This window comes from Mustela nivalis, assembly GCF_964662115.1.
Source record: "Mustela nivalis genome assembly, chromosome: 6".
Classification (NCBI taxonomy): Eukaryota; Metazoa; Chordata; class Mammalia; order Carnivora; family Mustelidae; genus Mustela; species Mustela nivalis.
This window is the reverse complement of record NC_139025.1, coordinates 95,950,529-95,978,063: the sequence shown is the minus strand read 5'-3', so window position 1 is coordinate 95,978,063 and position 27,535 is coordinate 95,950,529. Positions and strand designations below refer to the sequence as shown.

The window sequence follows — 27,535 nt, the reverse complement described above, 5'->3', positions numbered from 1 at the left end:
TTACAGTGCAACAGAAAGTGATTTTATTGCTGTGAACACAATGCAACAAAGCTTGACAGAAGTTTCAAGATTGAAACTAGGGGGCCTGGGTCTTTCTTTGCCCTCTTCCCTGTTGCCTTCTTTCAAAACACACAGAGCTCCAAAGCAGAAAAGTATCTGATCACTCTTGTCCACAACTCTGTCCACTCCCCTTCTTCTTTCTTCTGTGGGAACCATGAAAATCAACAAAGGGAAAGAAAGGCAGAAGAGATTATCAAAGAAACTGCACCAGGTGAGAGGGAATGTAAAGAAAACCTTAGTCTTAATCTAAGTGCACAGGAACTAGAGGATAGGGAGGGTCGCCCGGCTGAGGGGGGTTACAGGCAACAGTGTAGAACTGGTTCTGGGGAGTAGTACTGTAGCGGCAGTTGGGATATGTCCCTCCAGTGCGACTGCAGTAAGTCATGCCAATACGATTTGCACTCTGGTGGCAGTTATTCTGGCCATTCCTGCAGGTCCTGTTGGGCAAAAGACAGGTAGCAGCCACGTTCTGGAAGGTGTCATGCAGAAAGGTGTTTTGAGGTTTACAGTGCTGAGTAAGACTATTAACAGCACGCATTACATTGTTGCATTGTACGGGACCTGCTCTTATATGCTGAATTTCAAATATTTGAAACCTAGTGAGTTGAGCCATAGCACCAGGGGGAAGCCCTGGCCCCCATGATCCCAACAGCAACAGGAGGAGAAGAAAGGGTCCCAGAAGATCCAGCATCATCTCTTCTGTGTAGGAAGAGAGAAGAAAAGTAGAAAATGATTGTAGTAGAAGCCATAAGACCAAAATTATTATTCACAACCATTTAGATGTGTTTGTAACTTTTCAGATTTCATAGTCCTTTTCTTGTTCTTTAAACTGTCTTCTTTCTGACATGAGTCTTAAAATTCTAGGAAGGACCTGAAGCCCAGTAAGGAGGAATGGGAGGTAAGATGACTTTTCCTTTAAATAGCAGATCCCATTCTTCTTTTTGTCCTATACCTTCTGGTCCAGAAACTTGGCTCCTCCCACCTCCCTCCTGGGATATTTCTCAAATATCTATGTGACCTGGACCTTCTGGCCATTGTCATGACTCTGCTGTCCCCAGACCCCAGGCATCTCCTCTTACCAGGTCTTCTTACTGGGGCTCCTGCTGAGGATAGAGACAGTGGTTAGTCCCAGGCTCAGAAGCTTTTGTCTGCTGTTCCTCTGCCAGCATGGAAGGGTTCTGAGCCCTAGGAAAGAGGAAAGGGAAACCTGGGGCTTGGATGATGCCCTTCTTGTGCACAGTGTGGATGAGACCCACACCCTCCAACTCACTGTTTAAAGCCAGTATCCCTGCAGATGCAGGAAGACAAAGCCTCCTTAAAGGAACAAAGGAGAAGTGATAACTTCCTCAAAGAAGTGTGAGGAAATTATGAAATCCTGATGTCCGTTGAGTGCCTCCATCCCTGAAGCTTTATCATTTTGAGCTCCATGATTTCACTTCTTTAGGAGAAAACAAATGACAAACACACAAGACTCCCCCAGTCCAGTTGCCAATTGCAAGTGGCACTCGTTTCCTGTGCTTCTGATTGCCTGGCTATAAATCTGAGCTTCCCCAACTCCCTGTTTATTCCATTACTTTGCTAGAGTGGCACACAGAATTCAAGGAAACACTCATGGTTTATCAGTTTCTTTTTTTTTAATTTATTTTTTATTTTCAGCATAACAGTATTCATTATTTTTGCACCACACCCAGTGCTCCATGCAATCGTGCCCTCTATAATACCCACCACCTAGTACCCCAACCCCCCCACCACCACTTCAAACCCCTCAGATTGTTTTTCAGAGTCCATAGTCTCTCATGGTTCACCTCCCCTTCCAATTTACCCCAACTCCCTTCTCCTCTCTAACTCCCCATGTCCTCCATGTTTTATTTGTTATGCTCCACAAATAAGTGAAACCATATGATAATTGACTCTCTCTGCTTGACTTATTTCACTCAGCATAATCTCTTCCAGTTCCGTCCGTGTTGCTACAAAAGTTGGGTATTCGTCCTTTCTGATGGAGGCATAATACTCCATAGTGTATATGGACCACATCTTCCTTATCCATTCGTCCGTTGAAGGGCATCTCAGTTCTTTCCACAGTTTGGTGACCGTGGCCATTGCTGCTATAAACATTGGGGTACAGATGGCCCTTCTTTTCACGACATCTGTATCTTTGGGGTAAATACCCAGGAGTGCAATGGCAGGGTCATAGGGAAGTTCTATTTTTAATTTCTTGAGGAATCTCCACACTGTTCTCCAAAGAGGCTACACCAACTTGCATTCCCACCAACAGTGGAAGAGGGTTTTCCTTTCTCCACATCCTCTCCAACACATGGTTTATCAGTTTCTTTAAAAATATGGTAAAGGAGACAGATGAAGAGCCAGATAAAAAGATACCTAGGGTAAGGTGGGAGGGTCATAGTGAAGGAGCTTCTTTCTTCATGGAGTTGGGGTGCATCATCACCCTCCCAGTAGAGACTGTGTTAGAAAGATGTTAGGGTTTGAAGCCAACAGCCAAGAAAGAATTCTTGAGATATCTTTTGTGCTAAAAGGTGGTTTTATGAAAGCATGTGGACAGGACCCAAGGGCAGAAAGAACTGCACTAAGGTTGTGACAGGTGACTGATTCTATACTTTTAAGTTTAGGTGGGGTTAGGGATAGACAAAGTCCTGAAGGTATTTGGAAGCAAGGGTTTTATGGCCTTGCAGGGCTAGCTGCTATTAAGATGAGGTCATTTATTAGCATCTAGTACAGCATGAGTCATGAGACCCTTCAGATGTCTATCAGTGGGCCATAAGTTTGGAGATGATTGCTGACATGTAACTTGGATGGAGTAGAAATAAAGGAAGTCTCCAAAGGGATTTACATAAATTTTTTTAAAGATTTTATTTATTTATTTGACAGAAAGAGAAAGTACAAGCTAGGGTAGCCTCAGAGAGAAGGAGAAGCAGGCTCCCACTGAGCAGAGAGCCCATCAGGGGGATTCAACCCTAAGACCCTGGATTCATGACCTGAGCAGAAGGCAGACACTTCATCAACTAAGCCACCCAGGTGTCCTGGAACTTTTACATGTTAATGGGGACTTACAGGATCCCGAAGTTGAGGTCCATTATCAAAGGAACGAGGCTGATATAAAGCAAAGGTCAAGTAAATCTTTATTCGTGCCAAGCATCAAGAATTGACTGACCAGTGAAGGCTGCCTCTACAGAGAGCGACCCCTCTCAATCTTACAGGCTACCTTTTATTGGGTAAAACCACAACCCATATTTTGTTATTTTAACCCACTGGGTTTGTGTGTCTCTTGCTGATTGGCTAATACCATCTGGTCTGGTGACTTGTTACTTAAGATTACCCCATACCAGGAACTGTTAACAAACAGTACTTTCCAGAAGGCTTAGTCATGTTAGGCCACACACGGGTGGCTAATTGAATTACAATTGACCCTATAGTAGCTGTTTGAACTACCCTATCACTCTGGTCAGAATTGGCACCCAATGTGTGGCGGCCAAAAGCTAGGGTTTACATTCTTTGGTGGTTAGGGAAGTTGCATATGTGCTTTGTACTGATTAGATGTCTCCATCTGGTCTAACTTGTCCTTGTATTCTGGGCTCTGTTATCAGGAATTACTCAACCACATTTTACTGGTTTCCTGGACTTGCTTTTAAGGAAGTTTCTCTGAGGGGCAGGGACAATTTAAGTTTACTGCACAAACAACAAAAATTGCTGTTTAACAGAGATGCAGTCACTCTGGCTAAGTAGGCCCTTACCCCTGGGAGTTGGGCTCATGTCAGCCTAAGGTTACCTTTTTTCTCTAGCAAAATATTAGCATTGAGGTAACTGAGCTCTTTCAAGAAGGTCTCTCTGCCTGTCTCAAGTACTTGTCAATGGGCCATGTTGTAAAGAAATTTAATTTTCTTTCTACATTTCCTTTGCCTTTGTTCTTCACATCAGGAAGAGTCATTCAAAGTGGTGATGAGACCTTGGGCTAACAGACCATCTGCAGTTAAAACAAAGGAAGAAGAGTGTGGGGAAGGCAGACTCCAGGAAGGTAACCAGGGAAAGTATAGTAAACAAAGGTAAGGTTTGGTAAGCAGAGTTAAGTCTGTGCCTTCTTGATTGGTAAGAGTTTCTTGTGACTTAGAGGCATGTTTATCTTGTCAGACATAGGGAAAACCCTTAGGGATAGAGATTTCCTCTATGATGATAAATTTCTCTTATTTGTAAGAGAAATAAGAGGGGGATTTATAGGCTACTTTCAGAGCCTCTCCTTTCTCTGCTGTTTCTTAAAATAATCAGCTCAAAATCATCTCCATGCCAAAGAGCCATCTTTTGGGCTGTTACATTCTGGTCTCCTATAGGAAAGAGTCTGGTTGGCCTAACTTGAATCTCATGACCATCACTTCACTCAGTAGAGGGGATTTGAAACCTTGGGATGATCCCAGCAACACTGCACAGAAGCAGGGGAAAAATAGTTTGAGAAAAGAAATGAATATGCACCTATCCAAATGGGGTGGAGGAAGTGGATGTGGGAAAACCCAAGCAACAACACATTTTTTTAGAGAGAGATAGTTTGTGAGAGTATGGCTCAGGTGACAGAGAAAGAGGGAGAGAGAATCCCAAGCAAGCTCCACGTTCATGACAGAGCTGGATGCGGGGCTCGATCTCATGACCCTGAGATCATGACCTGAGCTGAGATTCAGAGCCAATACTTAACAGACTGAACCATCCAGGGCCCCACACCATACATTTTGAGACAGTTGGGGTTTTTTTTTAAGATGTTATTTATTTATTTGACAGACAGAAATCACAAGTAGGCAGAGAAGCAGATAGAGAGAGAGAGAGGAGGAAGCAGGTTCCCTGAGAGCAGAGAGCCCGATGTGAGGCTCAGTCCCAGGACCCTGAAATCATGACCTGAGCCGAAGGCAGAGGCTTTAGCCCACTGAGCTACCCAGGCACCCCAAGACAGTTTTTATCAACTGAGAAAAACGATTAGTAATCTTCATCTTTATACTCATTATTGATACAGAACTGCTGGTTCCTCTTTTTTTTTTTTTAAGATTTTATTTATTTACTTGACACAGAGAGAGAGAGATCACAAGTAGGCAGAAAGGCAGGCAGAGAGAGAGGAGGGGAAGTAGGCTCCCCACCAAGCAGAGAGCCCGATGTGGGGCTCGATCCCAGGACCCAGAGATCATGAACTGGTCCAAAGGCAGAGGCATAACTGACTGAGCCCACCAGGTGCCCCAGAACTGCTGGTTTAACACTAATCTCTTGTGAGTTTGATTACTATAGGTCATCATCTTCCCAGTGTCTGCTCATCCCCAGGTGCACTGAAAAACTGCAAAGCTGAGGAGCTCTTCTTGAGAAATGATGACTAACCTAGATTCCTTGGCTACTTATGGGGCTAGATATCTAGGACTAGGAATGCAGCCACCTAACTGTACGTGTTATGATCTTGGCCTTTTCTCCAAGTGTTTCAAGACTGGAGTCATTTAACAATGCAGGAGGCTAAAGGACACAGGGTACTTAATGTTCCACATTTCACCTCCCCATATCTGCTGGAGGCAAAATTTTATGTGAAGGTTTATCCTTCTCTGTATCACTCTTCCCCATTTAGCAAACAGAATTCTCATGGACATTACTTACTTGTGTCCTCAACATTTCCTTCTGCAATTTACTTCTTCTTTCCTCCAACAAAACTTAAGTCTTAAGACCCATTCTTGAAGGTCACCTTTTAACATCCCATATCTACTCTATACCTCTGCCTAGTGAAAATGATTATTATAAGAAACCCCATTTTTGCCATTACCTTCTTTCTTTTCTGTTTCTTGTATTATTTCTGCCATTATCTTCTACTTAGTTTTTTATGCCTCAGGAAACATAATGACTTAACCTATCTAAAATGCATGCATTTCCTTAGAGACATGTTTAAGGAATGAGTCCAATGACACACATCTTCAGCCTACACTATGCGCCCATCACATCCAAGCACAATGTGTATCAAACACCCTGGGACACCTCCACCAATCACACAACATATAACATATGTGAATGTCACACACATTGGAGTGACATAATTTATTTAGGGAAGGAAGACCATTCTGTTTTGGTCAGTGTAATGAGAGTCACTTTCGGGAACATGCCTGGTTCAGTAAAACAGAAAAGCCATATAGAGCCTAATCTTAAAATACTGTAGGAGCAGATCAGATACATGAGGGCACAGGAATATTCCAGGCAGAGAAACTGTGAGTGGTTTTGATAGGAAACAAGCATGCGATGATGCATAACTCTAAGTAGTTGGAAAATGTTGGCACCTCAAATGCAAAGGATGGCATAGCAAGGGCTGCTAACCGTGGCACGGGCTCCCTCTTGGGAAGTATTGAATACTCTACTCAAACCTCTGGGTATGGGTAGACTTTCTATTTTTTGATGTCTAACAACTGGATGTCCTCTATGCCATCCACATACCCGTTCATGCCACAGTGGAATTCAATGTAGCTGTAGCCATCGTGCTCTCTATAGCTCTTTTGGTTGCCCTCCTGGTAGCACTGGAGTATTTTGAAGGGATGCTGGGCCCATATATATACATTTCTGTAACGGTCTCTCCACTTCCTGAAGCAAATATGCTCAATTTTGTGCCAAAAGGTATAGATGAAGATGTGATAGTTTCTGTCTTGTGGAGCTTCTCTTTCCCTCATGAGATCATTGCATTTGTAGTCGCTGAATTTCCAGCTTGTGCTCAGGTAGTGCTGTTTCATGAATTCCTTCCAGGAAAGGTTCTGGCTGTGTACAAGCAGACCACCTAGGGGAAATAGCAGGGCCAACAGAGGGCCTAGGGCCTTTAGAAAGGATGCCATCTCAGTCACCAGAGCCACCTGTGGGTCTGCAGGGAAGATAGAGGAAAGCATTATCTCAACACTGCTGTAAGAGTTGACCTGCACCTTAAAATTCCTTTCTTGGCAGTGTAGACACTGGCACCCAACTTTACCATTTTGTTCCCAGGCTTGAAGAGGATAAATCTCATTAAGTAGTTAAATTTATGAGAACTAAACAGATGCTAGAACCTGACTGAGACAAACACGAAAATGGTCCAAAATAGACAAAGTTAATTTTGAGAATTTCAAACACCTGCTGTCTGGCCTATCTTCTACCCAAACAGAGGAACTCATCACCCTCTAGCTAACTCTGCCCAACAGTCCAGATCAAAAGTCTAAAGCGTGTGGCTGTAAAAGAAAATGGCAATTTAAGTTTTGTGGCTGTGAAGTGGAAAGGGTTGTCACCACTTAAGCGAATGAGGAAGTTAGGTGAAGACTTGGGTGATTTTCCAAGCAACAAGGCTCTGGTTCCCTCAAACCCCAGGCTACAGTTACATTGATTCAGCAGAACGGTATTTATCTGATCCTGATTTCCTTAGGGTACTTCCCCAAAGCCTGGGTGAAATCTCTTATCACTTCTGACTACCCACGTACTATTCAGTGGCCATTTATCACATTATCATAATTATAAATCTTCTTGATTTGGTTTCAGAATGCAATCATATAGGACCTCAAGTTTTGAAATATCGTTTTGTTCAATCAAGTTCCAAGTTTGAGACTGCCCTCATAAGAGCTACTCAGGTCAAAATGAAGGTACAGTGTTATTTGTAAACAATAGGTTGTTTATGATGAGGCATAAAGCTGGTCCTGTGGAATCTCTAACCTGGTTCTTAAGCCCTATGTTCACAAATGGGGTTAAGAACAGCTGCTTCAAAGACCTGTGAGCATCTAATAAGATATGTCAGTAAGAGCATTTCTGAGAATGGTATAGGGACCCAGGACAGCCCACCCCAAAAGGTGTCCCAATGGCATATTCATCATTTTGAATTGAATCTATTTGGAAAATAGACAAGGCAAGGATACTCAGACCCTCTTCAGTCCCCCCAAAGCAGAAATTGAATCTCTCCTATGAATGGTACTTTCCCTGTACTAAGAAATAAAAAGATATTCTTATCACCAGAGATAGCGATTTTACTTATTTTTTTATTATAATTTTTTAAGTAAGCTCTATGCCCAATGTGGGGCTTCAGCTCATACCCTGAGATCAAGAATCGCATGTTCCATTAAGTGAGCCAGCCAGGCACCCAACCAGTTTTATGGATTTTAAAGCCAAAAAAGGTATATAAAAGGTATATTCCTTGCTTTTTACTAATCTTCTACCTCAGCCCAGAATGTGCTTGGAATTCCTTACTAATTAGCACTCCCCAACATTTGTTTTGTCTGTCTTGTCAATTCCTCAGAAATCTATGTCTCATTGTTTAAAATGTCTAAAAGTAGCCTGCCTCCGTCATTTCTTTGGGATCTCAATTTCATTATTGGGCCTCTGTGCATATAATGAAACTTTTTTTCCCCCTCCTATTAAATCTGTCTGGTTCAACTTAATCTAAACTGGGTGGAAGAATCTTGAATGATACAAGGAAATGTTTTTCATCCTCTATCGTGTGAAGTGCTATAGAAGACAGAGGAGGCACATTCACATCTGGGCCACCCTGTACCTGACCCAAAGGTCCTACCCAGGTTAGAAGACCAGCAGTCAAGGTGCTTCAATGTATTATGCTTGGGAAGATTGGAGAAGAAGTGGGAATAGGGGTAGATGGCTTGAAGAGAGACACTGTTTCACTGGGATTAATACTGAGTTGATTTCAGGTCTTTGCTTCTTATAAAATTGGATCACTTTCCAACCTTACGTCTACCATCTAAAAGTTCAGTGAGACACTTTGCAGTGTTTCTGGGCCTTTTCCCTCATGCATGTTTAGCACCAGCCCCAACTGAACTCACCCTGTTCAGATCCAACACTCAGGTGTCAGTGGTGAGGAAATCAATATGTGGTTCTGAAGAGCAGAGAGCCAGGAAGTCTGCAGTTGTGAAGAAAGGAATAGTAGTGAGAAGTGCAGGACTCCAACTGATTAGTAGCCTGTCATGGGTGGGCGACAGCCTTCCTAGGTGAACCTGTTCTGTGTCTTCTCATCTAGAACACTTAAGTTCCCTCTGAGAATAGCCTGGAGCAAAGGTGTCTAATATCAAAGCCTCCCTTCTGGGTACAGAAGAATGACAAGGCTCTGGGGAGGGGTAAACTGGAGACGGGTAATCTGAACTTATCAGGAAAGAATCAGAGATCTAGCTCCTAAACTCACTTCCCTAAAATCTTCTGGGGAAAATCCCACAGATGACTAGGCTATGTTCAATGAGAACTTCAATGGAAAACAAACAAAGAAACCCCAAACAACAAAAACAATAAAACTCCTCTGGTTTTGTGGACTGTGGAATCTCCATTAAGCGGGGAGAGTATGTAGTCAAAGGTGCAATTTGTGGATAAACTGAGGTCCCTGAATGTGTTTCCTATCAGTGCACCTAAGCCAGCTTGGTTGAGTTTCTTACAGGGCCACCTTATTATCGGATAGTCATGAAGGGTAGCAGAGTTTTCCACTCCAAATGATACCTTTGGGCATAAGGACAATTTTGAGCTGGTGGTTTTTAAGAAACCACCAACACAGGAGAAGCTCTGAAACCAGAGACTCAGTTAGCCTTTTTATAGGAACATTTCCATTAATAAAGGAAATTTCCTTTTGTAAGTTTATCTCTCTCCTAGTATCAGAAAGAGGAGCATGACTCTACAAATCACAAGAAACTCTTATCAACAGAAAGAAAGAGAGGAAGGAAGGAAGGAAGGAAGGAAGGAAGGAAGGAAGGAAGGAAGGAAGGAAGGAAGGAAGAAAACCTCTTATCCATGGACATAAATATACCTCACAAATATTACCAGTGTTTGCTGGGTTTTTCCTGGCAAGCTCCATAACGCTGGCCCACCCCACCCTCATTCCAACATCTTCCTTTTGTCCTTAGCTGAAGATGGTATTCAAGGTGGTGGACGGGATGGGGGTTGCTTCATGAGCACACTAGGAAGGCGTTCACATTAGTTGTGTCCTTCCACAATGTCAGCTTTAATCAATCATAAAGCAAAGTTAAATCAGAATTATAAACCAGGTTCAGGATTCCAAGCTTAATGACATTTAACCATATGACTCAACTTGGCTCCTTACACAGCACACAGAGCAGGTCAGAAGAAAAACCACAGCACAAAGCAGATAACAGAAGGATGTAGTAAGTTAATGAACCAAACTTGAAGTCAGTCTGTGGGCGCACAGTTGAAATATGGTCTTGGTCAGGTCCTGGTCAGCTCTGGGCACTCACTCCTTCCTACGGTCCCCCGGGGAAGGATCTCAGTTCTGTCTGCAGATTAACAGGGTAGAGCCTTTGGGAGCAGTGGTCTTTTCAAGTGGTCTCTGACATAGAGGGGTAAGGTCTGAAGAGTCTGACAGTTTGCTGTCAATCCTCCCGTTTCTAAAGGGATTGCATTGGTTTCAGGACCCTGCAGACTTTTTTTGGTTCTGTTCCTTATTAGTTCTGGGAAGTCAGCTGACACCGGTCCCAGGAATATCTCCTAGCTGCAGCACCTTTAACTACTGTGTCATCACTTGACACAGGCCCCTGCTTGACACAGGTTTCCACCTGACATGAGAGACTCTATCTTGCTCTCTACAGGTTGTCTCAGATCTCACTCCATATATCCAACTACCCTTTGGTATTTTCGGGTAAAAAAAGGAGAGTAAAAAGACAGGAATTCTGGGCAAGTTCATGTGTTCCACTGAAGACCTAAATCATGCAGTGACTCAGTGAGTGCAGAGAGAGGCAGCAGAGAGAAGCTAGGAGAGCTAACCTGTGAAGGAACAAGCTCAGAGAGAGATCCACAGGTGTCCAAGGCATCCTATTTCACAGTGTATTACAGTACTTCAGGCAGGAGTTCTGAGAATCTAAGGAAGCAATGCATATGAAAGTAGTTTTGTAAAGAATAAAGTGTTAATGTTGATCTATATTATTCATAATATCATCATAAGGTTACTCTACCCCAGTCATTGCCAGTTTTGACTGGTTAACCCAGTGTTTCTGAAATAAGTGTGATATTCTACTTTTGATGTGGAAGACAAATAATTGAGAACCCAAAACAGACATCCAACAATTCAACTATGAGCTCAGCCATAAGCTCTAAGGCTTCTCTGAAATGAAGCCATTAGAAAGTACCCTAAACTGACTGGTAGGAATATATCCATTTATATCTACAGAAATCAACTACCGAAGTAGCCCAGGCAAGTCAATTAACCCTGGTTTCTGAGAGCTGTTTAGTGGGTCTCCTTCCTCAGAGTTCTACCAGCTTCTATAACAGACTCTGCTTGGGTTGTGGCTTCTAGTTTGAGTTATAATTTTTTCTAATTCTAATTTAAGTTTGTAAAGAGATATTATCCCTTGAATATAAATTTAAAATCATTTGTTAATTATAGTCTTTCTTTGAACATTTTCCTTGACTTTAACTCCTTTCTTTTAATTCCTTGATATTTCCTTTTGTTAACAATCATTCAACTTATTCAGTGTTTTGGTCCAAATGTTTCTCAAAACCATAATAATACATAAATGGCCTCATGCAGACTATAATAATGTCTTAGGGTGTCTGAACCTGGAATCCATGGGCTTCCAAAGACCCAGGGAAGGAACTGATAGAGTCATGAACGGGTATGAGGTATTAACCTCAAAAAATAAAACTACCAGTTATTTTACCAGCAAAAATGGGCTTATTCAGGAATAGCAGAGAACTGCAATCAGGGACAAGCAAGTTACAGCAGAAGTATAGGCAAGTGCCTGAACAAAGAAAGGAACACTTTTTCTAGAGGAAAGGAAAAAGTTTGGAAGGCTTTATAAATAGAAAGTCCCTGGAGTAACAGGGAGTTGGAAGTGTGGTAGTTTTGCTTTGGCTGGGTTGTGACAGAATCAGTTGGCTGGACTGTTCCGGAGCAGGGTGGAGAAGCCTATCTTCCTGCTGAACTAATAAAGTAGTTTGCCTTGCAAAGTAGTCTTTTCCTGATGTATCTGTAATTGGCCTGAGTGATAGGACAATAGAGCGCCTCGGGCTGGTCCCCACTGCCATTCTAAACCAGGTTTCCTTTTATTAACTTTCACAGGAGGGGAAAAAAATAACATCTTTATTTTCACTGACCTGCCACTGAGATTTAACAATTTCTTCACTTCTGGAGGCAATTAGCTGGCTCAGTCGGAGTATACAACTCTTGGTCGCAAGTTCAAGCCCCACATTGAGGAATCTCCACACTGTTCTCCAAAGAGGCTGCACCAACTTGCATTCCCACCAACAGTGGAAGAGGGTTCCCCTTTCTCCACATCCCCTCCAACACATGTTGTTTCCCGTCTTGCTAATTTTGGCCATTCTAACTGGTGTAAGGTGATATCTCAATGTGGTTTTAATTTGAATCTCCCTGAGGGCTAGTGATGATAAACATTTTTTCATGTGTCTGATAGCCATTTGTATGTCTTCATTGGAGAAGTGTCTGTTCATATCTTCTGCCCATTTTTTTATATGATTGCCTGTTTTGTGTGTGTTGAGTTTGAGGAGTTCTTTATAGATCCTAGATATCAACATTTTGTCTGTACTGTCATTTGCAAATATCTTCTCCCATTCTGTGGGTTGACTCTTTGTTTTCTTGACTGTTTCCTTTGCTGAGCAGAGGCTTTTGATCTTGATGAAGTCCCAAAAGTTCATCTTCGCTTTTGGAGACATATCTTGAAAGAAGTTGCTGTGGCTGATATCGAAGAGATTACTGCCTATGTTCTCCTCTAGGATTCTGATGAATTCCTGTCTCACGTTGAGGTCTTTTATCCATTTTGAGTTTATCTTTGCATACGGCGTAAGGATGTAGAGGTGACTTAAATAAATACAACTTTAAAAAAAAGAGAAAGATTTCTTTCTGTCAGTGGTCTTTGTGAACAATGCCTCAATGGTCATAGATGTGTGGATATCTCTTTGAGATATTGATTTCAGTTCCTTTATATAAACCCCCTGAAACCCCCTGAAGTGGGATTGCTGGATCATATGGTAGCTTAATATTTTTTACACAATTTATGTATTTATTGTGGGAGGGGAGAGGCAGAAGGAGAGAGAGAGAATCCCAAACACAGAACCAGAGTGACTCCGTGTTATACTCATCTTTTCATTGGAGTGCCAGGGGTTGTTCAGCAGATCCCTGGGGAATTAACAGACACATATGCATACCTTAGCTCAACTTGCAGGATGGAAGTGAAATGGTCTAAAGCAATAACGCAGATATTTGTGTTCACCACAACACAAATGAATTTTGTCCAGCAGAGAATGTAATTTTCTATAAACCATTATCACATTTGAACTGTTTTTACCATGTTACAGTTTTCCTCATTATTAATTAACCAGCCAAATAAAAGAGGTTTATTTATATATTTATTTATGACATGGGTTTTTTTTTTTTTAAGATTTTATTTATTTATTTGACAGAGAGAGATCACAAGTAGGCAGAGAGGCAGGCAGAAAGAGAGAGAGGAGGAAGCAGGCTCCCTGTTGAGCAGAGAGCCCAATGCGGGACTCGATCCCAGGACCCTGAGATCATGACCTGAGCTGAAGGCAGTGGCTTAACCCACTGAGCCACCCAGGCACCCTGACATGGGTTTATTTTTAAACTTCCATGATAGCCTCATGTTTTACTTTTAGAAAAAATTAAAGCTTAAATTTCACAGTTTTACAGGTGTTGTTTCTTTGCCCAGAATACTCTTTCTAACCTCATCTGTTTGGTTACTTAACCATCTTTCAAGGCTGTGCTCAGATATCCTCTCCTCTGAGCTTTCCCCTCTAAGGCACAGGACTATGTTTCAGCCTTCATTTGTCCAGCACCCACTGCATTCTATTACAATTATTAAGTTACATTATGATTATACAAAAGTGTACTACTTGAAGAGTAAATTCAATTTGAAAACTTCAGATCTACGGTCCTCGGTGGCACAGTAGGTGAAGCCACAAACACATTCGTCCTTTCAGCCAAGTCCCCGGTCTCAGGGTTGTGAGATCGAGTGCTCAGTGGGGAGTCTGCTTGGAATTCTCTTTCCCTCTCCCTCTGACCCTCTTGCTCTGCTCTCTCTCTAAAATAAAAATAAATAAATCTTTAAAAAAAAAAAAAAGAACCTTCAGATCTGCTGTCCCCGTGCTTTGCTCTTTACTACAGCTCCTTGAGGCAGCATGGCTCTTACTAAATACACATTCACACAGTGGCTTTCCCTCCTTCCTTCTAAATGGGCTAGAATTCCTTCTATCCTTAGACTTACAGCTTTCCTACAATAAGACTACTGGGGGAAATAAGAACGCGTCCTCCTGTATCTGGAATGGAAATTTAGGAATGTGACAAAGAGCACCACAAGCTCAAGAGAGAGTCATTTTTGCTAGGATAGGTCACCAGGCTGGGGCTTGGTACGGATCAAACTATGCTTTCAACCTCCCCCAGAAATGTCATCTCAGCTGGTGGTAAGTCAGGAAATTTCTCATCCACACCAAGGAGATAATCTCCCACATGGGCTCTTTCCATTCCCCAAAGGAAGAGGAGCTCAGTGGCGTAATAAGCACCCTCTGTTCTTCCCCCTAAAGAAAAGTGACCTAGTCTCAAATAATCCTTTCTTTTATTTTGCTAAAATTTCCTTGCCCCACAGCCCTGCCTATAAAAGGCTTCCTTTTTGTAAATCTCCTCTGAGCTCCTTTCTGCCTGTTAGGTGGAATGCTGCCCCATTCATGAATCACTGAATAAAGCAAATCAGACCTGGAAATTTGCTCAGCTGAATTTTTATTGTTTAATTTTGCATTTTGATGATAAGACCAGGCACTTGGTTCCTGGACTTGTTTTGAAAACATAAAGCAGCACTATACTTAAACTCATCATATTATGGACTTACCTTCACATTCTGTTTTGATCCCTGTTTAAATTACATTTCATGCACTTCTTAAACCCTGTGCATGATTAATCATTATCTTTGCCCTTTTGACTCTACCCCTTGTTTGTACATTGACGTTAAGAATCTAATGGAAAACAGATGATAACTTTTGTCTTAAAACTACCTGATGCGTCAAGTCCCAAATGCCACCTCATTTTCTAGCAGAATGCTACCTCCAGACTGTTTCAAGTTCCCCCTCAGTTCCCTCAAGGTTTCAAAAAAGCCCTCCCCTTCCTCTCTTGTGTTCACCTCCTTCCCAAACTTCCCCAAGCTGTTCCTAATCTCAACAGGGCAAAGGAACTTTGGGAATGATACCCTGCCTTCTTGTTCGGCCACCCTTCTGATAATAAGAAAAACTTTCTTTGCTTTCAAACCAGTGTCCACACACTGGCTTACTGCACATGGGGGCACAGACAAGTTTGAGTTCAGTCCAAAGGTTGGCCAGGACATTCTACTAGCTGGTAAAACCAGGATTCTTCAAGAATTGAGGGGAAGGATTGAAGAATTATAAAATGCAGGGGCATTTGGGTGGCTCAGTCAGTTAAGTATCTGACTCTTGATCTCACTTCAGGTCTTGATCTCAGCGTTCTGAGCTTTAAAAAAATCTTAAAAGAATTATAAAGTGCAGAAAGCTCACAGAAGCAGATGGCATAGAAAATTTCTCAATATGGAATAAAGAGCAAAGATAGCATAGCAAGTTCTCTCTCCCTATATCCTTTCACACCCACTCACCACTAGGAGTATGGATATAAACTAATGTGTTATGTTTACTTGGAAATCAATGTAGGAGTATTTATAGAGTAGGTATAATTTTGATTCTTTAGTATCTTCTGGAAATGTCTGTCTTTGAATAAGACAGTTGAATAATATCTTTGTTTTGGATAATGCTGACTCCTCTGATATGGGTTATACAATGTGGACACTAAAATATGAAATTTTGCCAGTCTATTGCTACTTTAATATCAATTACTTTGAGTCCAGTAGTTGTAGTTAGTAAATGAGTTCTAACTAGTTTTAATGGTATTTTTGGTAGTTATGTGCATATGTGTGCTGTTTATATTTTAGCCACTAAACCAAAGGCCATACAATTCTGTGATAATTTGATAAAAACTATTGACCTGCTGTCTAAAAATGGAAACAACAAGATGTATTCAAACAATTTCAGTGGGTTCACAAACTTCTTGAAGTCCTCAGGTTAGAAGCAACTATTCTAGAAAACTTGATCCCTTTGAGTGCTTGGACATTGGCTTTTTCATCCTTATATCATTGCTTACCATAGCATTTACACACAATAGACATTCTACAAATGTTGTGTATTTGTACTTATTCACATAAGTGAATGCTTGAACAAATGAATGAAAATGAGAAAAAAATGTAACCATATAAAGTAGGGCATGCTAAGTACCAAAAGTGTGGTATGAAGGGATTAGGAGGGAGGAATCACCAGGAGCTGGAATCTAGAAGCTTCTTGATGGTCTGAACTGACCTGGGATGTAAAAGCTGGACAGACTCTCACCAAGCAACAACAAGCAAGAATGAAGTTTCAGTGGTTGGAATGTGTATGGTATGTTCCTGGAACTGTCAGTGGCTAGGTATGATTGATATGAAGAGAACAGGTGATGTGAGTGATAGGAAACAAGGCTAGACAGGTGGGCAGAAGTCAGGTTATGGAGATTGTGACATATGCTGTGCTAAAGAAAGTTGATGTTTCCTGTAGGATAGGCACCTTGGCAGGTCCCAATATTTGCCAGGAACAAGTAGAATGACCTGCCTTGTCCACACTGTGGGATTACAGTCCCTCTTCACCTCTCCCCTTTTTCTTAATTTTTAAATTTTATTCTTACAATTCATTTGGCTCTGTTTTTCTGTAGTGGCTTCCTGCCACTCTGTATTTTGCCAGAGTGCATTGCCTGGGTCCTAGTTGACACTTTGGACTCTGTTCCTTTGCCCACCCATCATTCTATGGAAAAAATGCCAAGAAGGAGGAACTCACATACAATAAAAAGTGAAATAGTGTTCTCTGCCACAGAGCTAATCAATATGGATATAAGTAAAATGTGAGAGATAGAATTCAGGATAGCAATCATAAATTCAATAGCTAGGCTTGAAAAAAGCATTAGTGATAATATAGACTCTTTAAGGGCAGAAATGAAATCCAATCAGGCCAAATTTTAAAATGTTATGAATGAGATGCAGTCTAAATTGAATACTCTAACAACCAGGGTAAATGAGGTAGAAGAACAAATTAGTGATCTCAAAGAAAAGCTGATTGAAAGGAAAGGAAGCTGAGGAAAACAAAGATACATAACTAGTAGTCCATGAAAAAAAGGCTTGGAGAGATTAATGATGCCATGAAACATTCCAATGTCAGAATTACTGGGATCCCTGAGGGGTGGAGAGAGCGAGAGAGAGGGCTAGAAGATATATTTCAGCAAGTGATAGCTGAGAACTTCCCTAATCTGGGGATGGAAACAAGAATTCATATCCAAGAGGCAGAGAGAACCCCTCCCAAAATCAATAAAAATAGATCAACACCTTGACATAGAAACATCCTAAGAGTAGCCAGGGAGTGGAGTTTCCTTACATATAGAGGGAGGAACATAAGAATAATATCAGACCTATTCACAGAAACCTGGCAAGCCAGAAAGAGCTGGCAAGATAAATTCAGTGTACTAAATGAAAAGAACATGCAGCCAGAAATACTTTATCCAGCAAAGCTATCATTCAGAACAGATGGTGAGATAAAGAACTTCCGGGACCAGCAGAAATTGAAAGAATATGTGACTTCACAGATATACACAGAACATTCAATCCTAAAACAATGTAATACTCATTCTTCTTGAGTGCACATGAAACTTTCTCCAGAATAGACCACATACTGAGTCACAAATCAGGTCTTAACCAACACCAAAAGACTGAGATTATTCCCTGGATATTTTCAGACTACAATGCTTAAAATGGGAACTCACCCCAAGAAATTTGGAAGGAACTCAAAAACTTGGAGGTTGAAGAGCATCCTGCTAAAGAATTAATAGATCAACCAGGAAATTAAAGTAGAACTTAAACAATCATGCAAACCAATGAAAATGAAAACACATTAGTTCAAAAACCTGTGGGGTACTGCAAAGGTTGTCTTAAGAGGGAAGTACATAACCATCCAAACCTCTCTCAAAAAAATTAGAAAAATTTCAAATGCACAAGCTAATTTTACTCTAAAGGACTTGGAGAAAGATCATCAAATAAAGCCTAAACCAAGCAGGAGAAAATGAAGATTAGAGCACAAATCAATGAAATAGAAACTAGAAGACTAGGAGAACAGATGAACGAAACTAGAAGCTAGTTCTTTGAAAGAATTAATAAGATTGATAAATCTCTGCCCAGCCTTATCCAAAAGAAAAGAGAAAGAATCCAAATTAATAAAATCATGAATGGGGAGATATCATGACTATACCAAGGAAATAGAGACAACTGCTAGACATTATTACTGGCAGCTATATGCCAACAAACCAGGCAATCTGGAAGAAATGGATGCTTTCCTGAAAACCTATAAACTGCCAAGACTGAAACAGGAAAAAATAGACAATCTGAACAGACCAATAACCAGCAGAGAAATTGAAGCAATAATCAAAACCTCCCAAAAAACAAGAGTCCAGGGGCAGACAGCTTCCCAGGGGAATTCTATCAAACATTTAAAGAAGGAATAAAACCTAGTCTACTGAAGTTGTTTCAAAAGATAGAAATAGAAAGAAAACTTCCAAACTTGTTATAAGAGGCCAGTATTACCCTGATCCCAAAACCAGACAAAGACCTCATCATAAAGGAGAATTACAGACCAATAATCCTGATGAACAAAATACTCAACAAGATCCCAGCCAATAGGATCCAACAGTACATTAAAAGGATTATTCACCATGACCAGGTGGGATTTATTCCTGGGAAGCAAGGGTGATTCAACATTCACAAATCAGTCAACATGATAGATCACATTAACAAGAGAAAAGAACCTTATAATTCCCTCAATTGATGCAGAAAAAGCATTTGACAAAATACAACATCCCTCCCTGATTAAAGCTCTTCAAAGTATAGGGATAGAGGGAATATACCTCAATATCAGAAAAGACATCTATGAAAAATCCATAGCAAATATCATTCTCAATGGGGAAAAACAGAGCTTTTCCCATACAGTCAGGAACATGACAGGGATGCCCACTCTCACCACATTCGTTCAACATAGTCCTAGAAGTCCTAGACTCAGCAATCAGAAAACAAAAAGAAATAAAAGCATTCCAGTTGGCAAAGAAGAAGTCAAACTCTGCAAAGTCAAACTCTCTCTCTTTGCAGATGACATGATACTTTATGTGGAAACCCCAAAAGACTCCACTCCCAAATAGAACTCATATAGCAGTTCAGCAACATGCAGGGATACAAAATCAGCTGCATTTCTATACACTAAGAATGCAACTGAAGAAAAAGAAATTAAGGAATCAAATCCATTTACAATAACAACAAAAACCATCAGATACCTAGGAATAACCCTAACTAAAAAAGTAAAGGATCTATACTCTAGAACCTATAAAACACTTATGAAAGAAATTGAAGAAGACACAAAGAGATGGGAAAACATTCCATGCTCATGGATTGGAAGAATAAACATTAGGAAAAGGTTTTTGCTGCCCAGAACAATCTACACTTTCAATGCAATCCCTATCAAAGTACCATCGACATTTTTCACAGAGCTGGAATTAAACAATCCTGAAATTTTTATGAACCAGAAGAGACCCCCAATCGCCAGGGGAATATTAAAAAGAAAACCAAAGCTGGGGGCATCATATTGCCTCACTTCAAGCTATGTTACAAAGCTTGTGCTTATCAAGACAACATGGTATTGGCACAAAAAACAGACATATAGATCAGTGGAACAGAATAGAGACCCCAGAAATAGACCCTCAATTCTATGATCAAATAATCTTTGACAAAGCAGGAAAGACTAGCTAATGGAAAAAAGACAGTCTCTTCAATAAATGGTGCTGGGAAAACTGGACAGCCATATGCAGAAGAATGAAACTGGATCATTCTCTTACTCCATACACAGAAATAGACTCAAAATGGACGAAAAACCTAAATGTGAAACAGGAGCCTATCAAAATCCCAGAGGAGAAACTAGGCAGTACAATTCAACACTGGTCTCTACTCTTCTTTCAAGATATGTCTCCAAGGGCAAGAGAAACAAAAGCAAAAATGAACTTTTGGGATTTTACCAAGATAAAATGCTTTTGCACAGAAGATGAAATAGTCAACAAAACTAAGAGGCAACCCACAGAATGGGAGAAGGTATTTACAAATGACATTACAGATAAAAGGCTGGTATCCAAGATCTATAAGGAATTTCTGAAATTCAATGCCCAAAAAACAAGTAATCCAGTGAAGAAATAAGCAGAGGGGGTACCTGGGTGGCTCTGTTGGTTAGGTGGCTGCCTTCAGCTCAGGTGGTGATCCCAGGGTCCTGGGATTGAGCCCCACATCAGGCTCCCTCCTCAGTGGGGAGTCTGCTTCTCTCTCTGCCTGCAGCTCCCCCTGCTTGTACACACACACACACACAAACACACACACATACACACACAGAGAGTATCTCTCTCTCTCTGTCAAATAAATAAATAAAATCTAAAAAAGAGAAAAAAGGAAAGAAAGAAAAGAAATGGGCAGAAGACATGAACAGACAATTCTCCAAAGAAGACATACAAATGGCTAACGGACACATGAAAAAATGTTCAACATCACTAACCATCAGAGAAATAAAAATCAAAACCACAATGAGATATCACCTTACACCAGTTAGAATGGCAAAAGTTAACAAAACAGGAAACAACAAATGTTGGCAAGGAAGTGAAGAAAGGGGAACTCTCTTACACTGTTGGTGGGAGTGCAAGCTGGTACAGCCACTCTGGAAAAGAGTACGGAGGCTCCTCGATATGTTAAAAATAGAGCTACCTATGACTCAGCAATTGCACTACTACGTATTTACCCCAAAGATATAGATATAGTGAAAAGAAGGGGCATGTGCACCCCAATGTATCTATTAGCAATATCCACAATAGCCAAACTGTGGAAAGATCTAAGATGTCCTTCAACAGATGAATAGATAAAGAAGATGTGGTTCATATATGCAATGGAATAGTACTCAGCCATCAGAAAGGATGAATACTTATCATCTGCATCAACATGGATGGAACTGGAGGGGATTATGTTAAGTGAAATAAGTCAAGCAGAGAAAGATAATTATCACATGGTTTCACTCATATATGGAACATAAGGAATAGTGCAGAGGACCATAGGGGAAGGGAGAGAAAATTGAATGGGAAGAAATCAGAGAGGGAGACAAACCATGAAGAGAGTCTGGACTCTGGGAAACAAACTGAGGGTTACAGAAAGGAAGGCAGTAGCAGATGGGTAATGGGTGATGGGTATTAAGGAGGACATGTGTTGTGATGAGAACTGGGTGTTATACACAACTAACGAATCGTTGAACATTACATCTGAAACTAATGATGTACTGTACATTGCCTAATTGAACATTATGATATAAATAAGCAGAGAGACAGTTTCAATCTTATACCACTGTACTTTTAAATACCTTTATTTTAATCTTAGTTTATTATGACCACACCTAACATTCCTTTCCAAAGATTTTCCTTCACAAGCCTTCCACAACTTTCTTTTGCATTCAGATTTTGTCCCAATCCATTTCTCTTCAAACAACCATCTTATTTAGGACAGAAGCACCTTCTTTTACCTTTGACAAAAATACATTCCCATTCCTTATATCTTTCTTACATGTCTCCTGCATTTCTACATACAGAGTTGTTTCGTGTTATTTCCATCAGTCTTAATTACATTTAGCAGAATTTTGCACTCTTAGAAACCTTTGTCTCTAGTGAAAACTAAGAAGTAAACTAATTGTGAACTGTTACACTAAAACTTTTTAGATGGCAAATTTGTGAATCAGTTAAGCACAAAGCATGTTTACCAATAGACTCAAATATCCTTAGTTTTTTGTTTGGTTTTGTTGGGGTTTTTTGAAACAAGTAGTCAAAAGCACAAACCTACATTCTGTACTTAATGCTTTAACACTTTATCCTATTTGGAAAAGACCTAGATGTCCAATGAATTTAATCCCGTTTACCATCCAAGCAAAAGTTTAAAGTTTCAGATTATCAAAGACTTTGAAATCTTTCTTAACGATTACCATGAGAACTTTCATGAGACAGACAAAATTAACCATTATTTTAGGTCATTTTTTTAATAAGAAATTACAACAGAGATAACATGAGCTTATTTGATCTTTAGTAAACCTTGCTAGAATAAAAGTTTCACACTTAATGTTGATAACTTTAAAGACATGTCTATCTTAATTACCAAAAAGCTTAAATAAATTAGTTTTAATACTGAATTATTTTCCACCTGGATCCTCTTTTAAAAGTCTACTTGCTCCCCACTGTCAATTTTTTTTAAAGATTTTATTTATTTATTTGACAGAGAGAAATCACAAGTAGATGGAGAGGCAGGCAGAGAGAGAGAGAGAGGGAAGCAGGCTCCCTGCCGAGCAGAGAGCCTGATGCGGGACTTGATCCCAGGACCCTGAGATCATGACCTGAGCCGAAGGCAGCGGCTTAACCCACTGAGCCACCCAGGCGCCCCCCCCCACTGTCAATTTTTACTGGAGATACTGGTGGAGAAATCTGTAGTGGGTGGTGTTAGGTTCAGGGTGTGCTCTTCTTTACCCCTTGATAGTGAGGGGGGGAAGGGGGAGCCAATGGTGCAGGAGGCACCAAGGATGGTATAGGAACAAGCTATGCAGGCTGTACCCAAGATATTGCAGAAACAGGAGGAGGGGGACAGAGAGGCAGAGAGGCAAAGTGCTGCCAGAAGGCAGAGAAAAGGTTCCCAGTTCTAGAGCTCAGCAGCTCCAACGCTGGAGCAAACGCCATGTTTTCCCACCAGGGGGGAAATAGGCAGTCCATGTTGGGCCAGAGAAGACTAGGAATTTCCTCAAAACAGAGTTTCAGCAGCTGATTGAGAATATTCCTTAAAATCCCCATCAGGAGGTAGACTAACCACAGTTGGCTCCAGTTAATGGCTTCCCATTAACCTGGGAAATGAATGAATGAGGGAGAAGCCCCCACATTTATTAGGAGGTACAGTGAAAGAAAAAGAGAGTCAAGAATTCCCTTTCTCTGGGAAAGACTGTGTTTCCTCCAGCAACCTAGATTTACTTAGAGGAGGCCTGTTTAGATAATTATCCAATTTTTCAGGAAGGATTTTACTAGCCAAATACATTCTGCAAGAGCCTTTAGGTCTGGGTCCTGATCCTGGATAGACCTAGGGTGCCTCTGTCTATTTGCCTTGTTTTCTGCAGAAGAGATCTAATTGATAGATCCCACTGTAGCCATGCAGTGTACAGAAGATCAGTCCTTTCCTAAATTTTGCAATCCAAATTGTTTTCAGTGGGTTAAGAAGACATGAAAGGAGAGTCTTTGGGGAGTGAAGAAGAAGCCCACAGAGTCCACACTCCTGAAAAAGTAGAGAAGGTCCAAAATCCCACCCCTAGCCCCATCCTCCACCCCCGACTCCTGGGTGGCATCCCACAACAGGATATGTCAGAGGTTCTGTGTGTCAAAAGAGACTGGAGGCATCTCTCAAACAAAAGATTGCTATTGATCACATTCTGCCTTATAAGGAAGGCATTCCTGCCCTAAAAGTCCCTGGGGAAAGATACTGGCCCCCTTCCCTTCCCCATGATGTCCCAAGCTACAGATGCTTGCCTGGTGAATAAACCAAAATACTGTGCCATCCTATGCCTCAAAGCTGCTTTATTGCCCTGCCATTTTTAATTCATGGAGAACACTAAAAAAGTTTTACAAGGGGAAATTACCCAATTTTGTAACTTGAGTATTTAGTAGAGGACATTGATGGAAAAGAGGAAAGATAGAAATCCACTGTGGCCTAAGTGACATTCCAACACATGTAGTCCATATAGCCAACTACCCTAGGAAATGGTCCCCAGTTGGGTTTTAATTCCATTGGATACTGGTTTGGGGCAACTCCCTGTGGAGTTCCCCCAGCTAGAAGTGACCAGGGATGTGGAAGGAATCACATTAGATGAATCAGGAGGAAACCTCACATGGGAGTCTTAAAATTGGCAGCCGTCCCTGGTGACTTAGGTGGCTATCCCATGCCCAACACAGCTTTGTTTAAGGACAGGAATAAAGAGAGGGCATCAAGTTTCTAGGTCTTATTACCATCCCGGCCACAGGACTAACTTGCAGACAAAAGAGAGGCTTTCTCCTCCCCATAGAGTAGCCAGGGGCTAAAGGTTTACTGCCTGAGCAATTGACATGAAAATTTTCCAGTAAAGCCAGAGAGCCCCTGAAGGGAGAGTAAAGGAAGGGAAGAGAAGGTTTTCGCCAAGTTTGCACTCAAGCTCAGAGTCCAGATGAGCAGATTCAAACCCCCAAGTCTGGATGCCAGATGATGGGGTTTTGGAATATAGGTGAGGTTTGGTGGGGTGAGGTCCAGAGCCAATGGCCAAGAAAAGAATTCTTGAGATGTCTTTGGTGCAAAATGATGGTTTTATTAAAGCATGGGGACAGAAATTGTGCACAGAAAAAGTTGCTGCACCAGGGTTGTGAGGGATTGCTGATTATATACTTGGGAGTCGGGGGAGGTAAGGAAAAGGGAGATTTCAAAAAGGATTTTGAAATCTTAAAGAAGACTCAAAGGATACCAGAGGCCCTGATATTGTCAAGTAAAGTTTTTCCCTCTAACAAGGCATTAACATTAAGGAGATATTGGGTGCTTCCTGGAAGAATATCACTCATATCCCACCAGGAGTGGGGAGGTAGGGAGTTTGCAGGGTGTCAGCTTGTGCTTTGTCCTTAACTAGCCTTCTGCTCCCTCAGCAATGACACAAGCCAAGAGCAGAGGCTTAACAGCTTAACCCACTGAGACAGTCACATGCACCTCAGCCAAATTTATTCCCTGTCCTTCAGTGTCTAAATCCACTAACTGTTCCAAAACAGCATTATTTCTGTAATATTTCAGAATTTAGGTAAGACAAGAATGTTTTTAGTTCCCCAATGCTTTTTTTTTTTCCTTGATCTATGCTTTCTCACTATGCATTCCAATAGATCATGGGAGAAGTGACTCCAAGGCTACAGTGGATCATTATCCCTACTAGTACTTATATTTAAAACGTTATCTGGGGGCACCTGGGTGGCTCAGTCATTGAGCTTCTGCCTTCAGCTCGGGTCATGATCCCAGGGTTCTGGGATCAAGCCCCGCATCAGGTTCCCTGCTTGGCAGGAAGCCTGGTCTCCCACTCCCACTCCCCCTGCTTGTGTTCTCTCTCTCACTGTGTGTGTCTCTCTCTATCAGATAAATAAATAAATAAATCTTTTAAAAAATAAAACATTATCTGATGAAATAGGGAACCCAATAGTAGAGATGCATGATGCATCAGTTCTCAGGGTTAAAACCTGTGTGTGAAGTACTATCAAGCAAACATAGACCATGGCTTCTAGGGAAATACGTAAAAGCCTTGAACAGAGTTTGAAGGGATGATGAACTTTCCTCCTCCAAAGTCCAAAAGACACAGGGGTGAGGGAAGTGGCAGAAGCCTTGGGTTGCTGAATAACCTCAAAGGGCACCTGGGCCCAAATAGTTCTCCTGAGAATGCTGGTAAATGCAATCATGATGGCCCCAGGCTGACAATTTGTGAAAGGAATCCCAAACACACACATCAAGGTCATTACAATGCAACAGAATGTGATTTTATTGCTGAGAACACAATGCAACAAAGCTTGGCAAAGTTCCAAGTTTAAAAATAGGGGGCCTGGGTCTTTCTTTGCCCTCTTCCCTATTCCCTTCCTTCAAAACACACAGAGCTCCAAAGCAGAAAACAATCCTATTTATTTTTGTCCCAATTCTGGTCTTGAATCTTGGTCCTCTAATTCTCCCAGTCCCCTTCTTCTTTCTTCTATGGGAACCATGGAAATCAACAAAGGAAAAGAAAAGCAGAAGAGACCATAAAAGAACAAGTACCAAGGGAGAGAGGAAGTAATGGGAACCTTGGAAACCCTGGCATTTTTGTTTTAAGATGTTTATTTATTTATGGGACCATGACCTGAACCAGAGGCAGATGCCTAAGGACTGAGCCACCCAAGTGCCCCTGGAAATCTCAGTCTTAATCTAAGTGCACAGGAACGAGAGGATAGGGAGGGTCGCCCGGCTGAGGGGGGTTACAGGCAACAGTGTAGAACTGGTTCTGGGGAGTAGTACTGTAGCGGCAGTTGGGATATGTCCCTCCAGTGTAACTGCAATAAGTCATGCCAATACGATTTGCACTCTGGTGGCAGTTATTCTGGCCATTCCTGCAGGTCCTGTTGGGCAAAAGACAGGTAGCAGCCACGTTCTGGAAGGTGTCATGCAGAAAGGTGTTTTGAGGCTTACAGCGCTGATTATAATTATTGACACGACGCATTGCCATGTTGCATTGGACAGGACCTGTACTTATATGCTGAATGGCAAACCATTGAGCCCTGGTTGGGGGTTGAGCCCAAGCACCAAGTGGATGCACTGGCCCCCATGATCCCAGCAGCAACAGGAGGAGAGGAAAGGGTCCCAGAAGATCCAGCATCATCTCTTCTGTGTAGGAAGAGGGAAAAAAGTGAGAGAATGATAATAGTAGAGGTCATAAGAGCAAAATGATCATTTATAACCATGCCTTTTAAGATTTCATTGGTCCCTTTCTTGTTGTTTAAACCATCTTCTTTCTGATGTGAGTCTTAACAATTCTAAGAAGGACCTGAAGCCCAGGGAGAAGGAATGTGAGTTAAGATGACCTTTTCTCTGACTGGCAAATCCCATTCTTCTCTTTGTCCTGGGCTTATGCAAAGAGAAACTTGTTTATTCGCTCCTCCCTCCTAGAATATATCTCCTCCATCTATGTGACCTGGACCTTCTGGCCATTGTCACGGCTCTACTCTCCCCAGCCCCCAGGCTTCTTCTCTTACCTGGTCTCCTTGTTGGGGCTCTGGCTGAGGACAGAGGCCGTGATTATTCCCAGGCTCAGAGACTTTTGTCTGCTGTTCCTCTGCCAGGTATGCAAGCGTGATAGGATTCTGAGCCCTAGGAAAGAGGAAAGGGAAACCTAGGGCTTGGAAGATGCCCTTCTTGTGCACAGAGCGGATGAGACCCACACCCTCCAACTCACTGTTTAAAGCCAGTATCCCTTCAGATGCAGGAAGACCAAGCCTCCTTAAAGGAACAAAGGAGAAGTGATAACTTCCTCAAAGAAGTTTTGAGGAAGTACTGACTTCCTGATATGGGTGGAGAGCTTCCTTCCTGATCTTAAGCTTTAGTGTTTTGAAACTTTGTGGTTTCAGTTCTTTAAGAGAAAACATACCATGAAAATTTGATATGGTGATTGCCATTTATCTGTTAATGATTTGAGTTCCAACAACAAATTTGAATGAATTAATTTACGTGCAATTTTACTGGGCCAGATACTGGGCTACTCAGATTCAGAAGCTCATGATCCAATGAAAGAGATTATCAGA

At 41.5% G+C, this 27,535-nt stretch overlaps 1 protein-coding gene, 1 long non-coding RNA gene and 1 pseudogene across 4 annotated transcripts; all 3 read right to left on the bottom strand.

Moving 5' to 3' along the window:
• LOC309867794 (ribonuclease K3 pseudogene) lies at positions 1-1,409 on the bottom strand (annotated as a pseudogene). Its single transcript, XR_014316705.1, has 3 exons — positions 1,331-1,409; positions 1,140-1,245; positions 1-759 (listed from the first exon to the last, which is right to left on the bottom strand). The product of XR_014316705.1 is annotated as a ribonuclease K3 pseudogene (transcript).
• Positions 1,410-6,905: 5,496 nt separating this feature from the next.
• LOC309867815 lies at positions 6,906-20,722 on the bottom strand. Its single transcript, XR_014313331.1, has 4 exons — positions 20,368-20,722; positions 12,121-13,159; positions 8,856-8,932; positions 6,906-6,925 (listed from the first exon to the last, which is right to left on the bottom strand). It is a non-coding gene; the product is annotated as an uncharacterized lncRNA (long non-coding RNA).
• A 5,003-nt stretch (positions 20,723-25,725) lies between these two features.
• On the bottom strand, positions 25,726-27,260 carry LOC309867789 (ribonuclease K3-like). 2 transcript variants are annotated; one of them, XM_082736862.1, is made up of 3 exons: positions 27,190-27,260; positions 26,990-27,104; positions 26,061-26,621 (listed from the first exon to the last, which is right to left on the bottom strand). In XM_082736862.1, exon 3 carries the CDS (start codon positions 26,614-26,616, stop codon positions 26,161-26,163), a length of 456 nt encoding a protein of 151 aa, XP_082592988.1. In that variant the 5' UTR covers positions 26,617-26,621; positions 26,990-27,104; positions 27,190-27,260; the 3' UTR covers positions 26,061-26,160. The 2 variants fall into 2 exon arrangements, with proteins under 2 accessions (XP_082592987.1, XP_082592988.1); XM_082736861.1 differs by lacking the exon at positions 27,190-27,260 and having other exon boundaries at positions 25,726-26,621.
• Between the last annotated feature and the right edge of the window lie 275 nt (positions 27,261-27,535).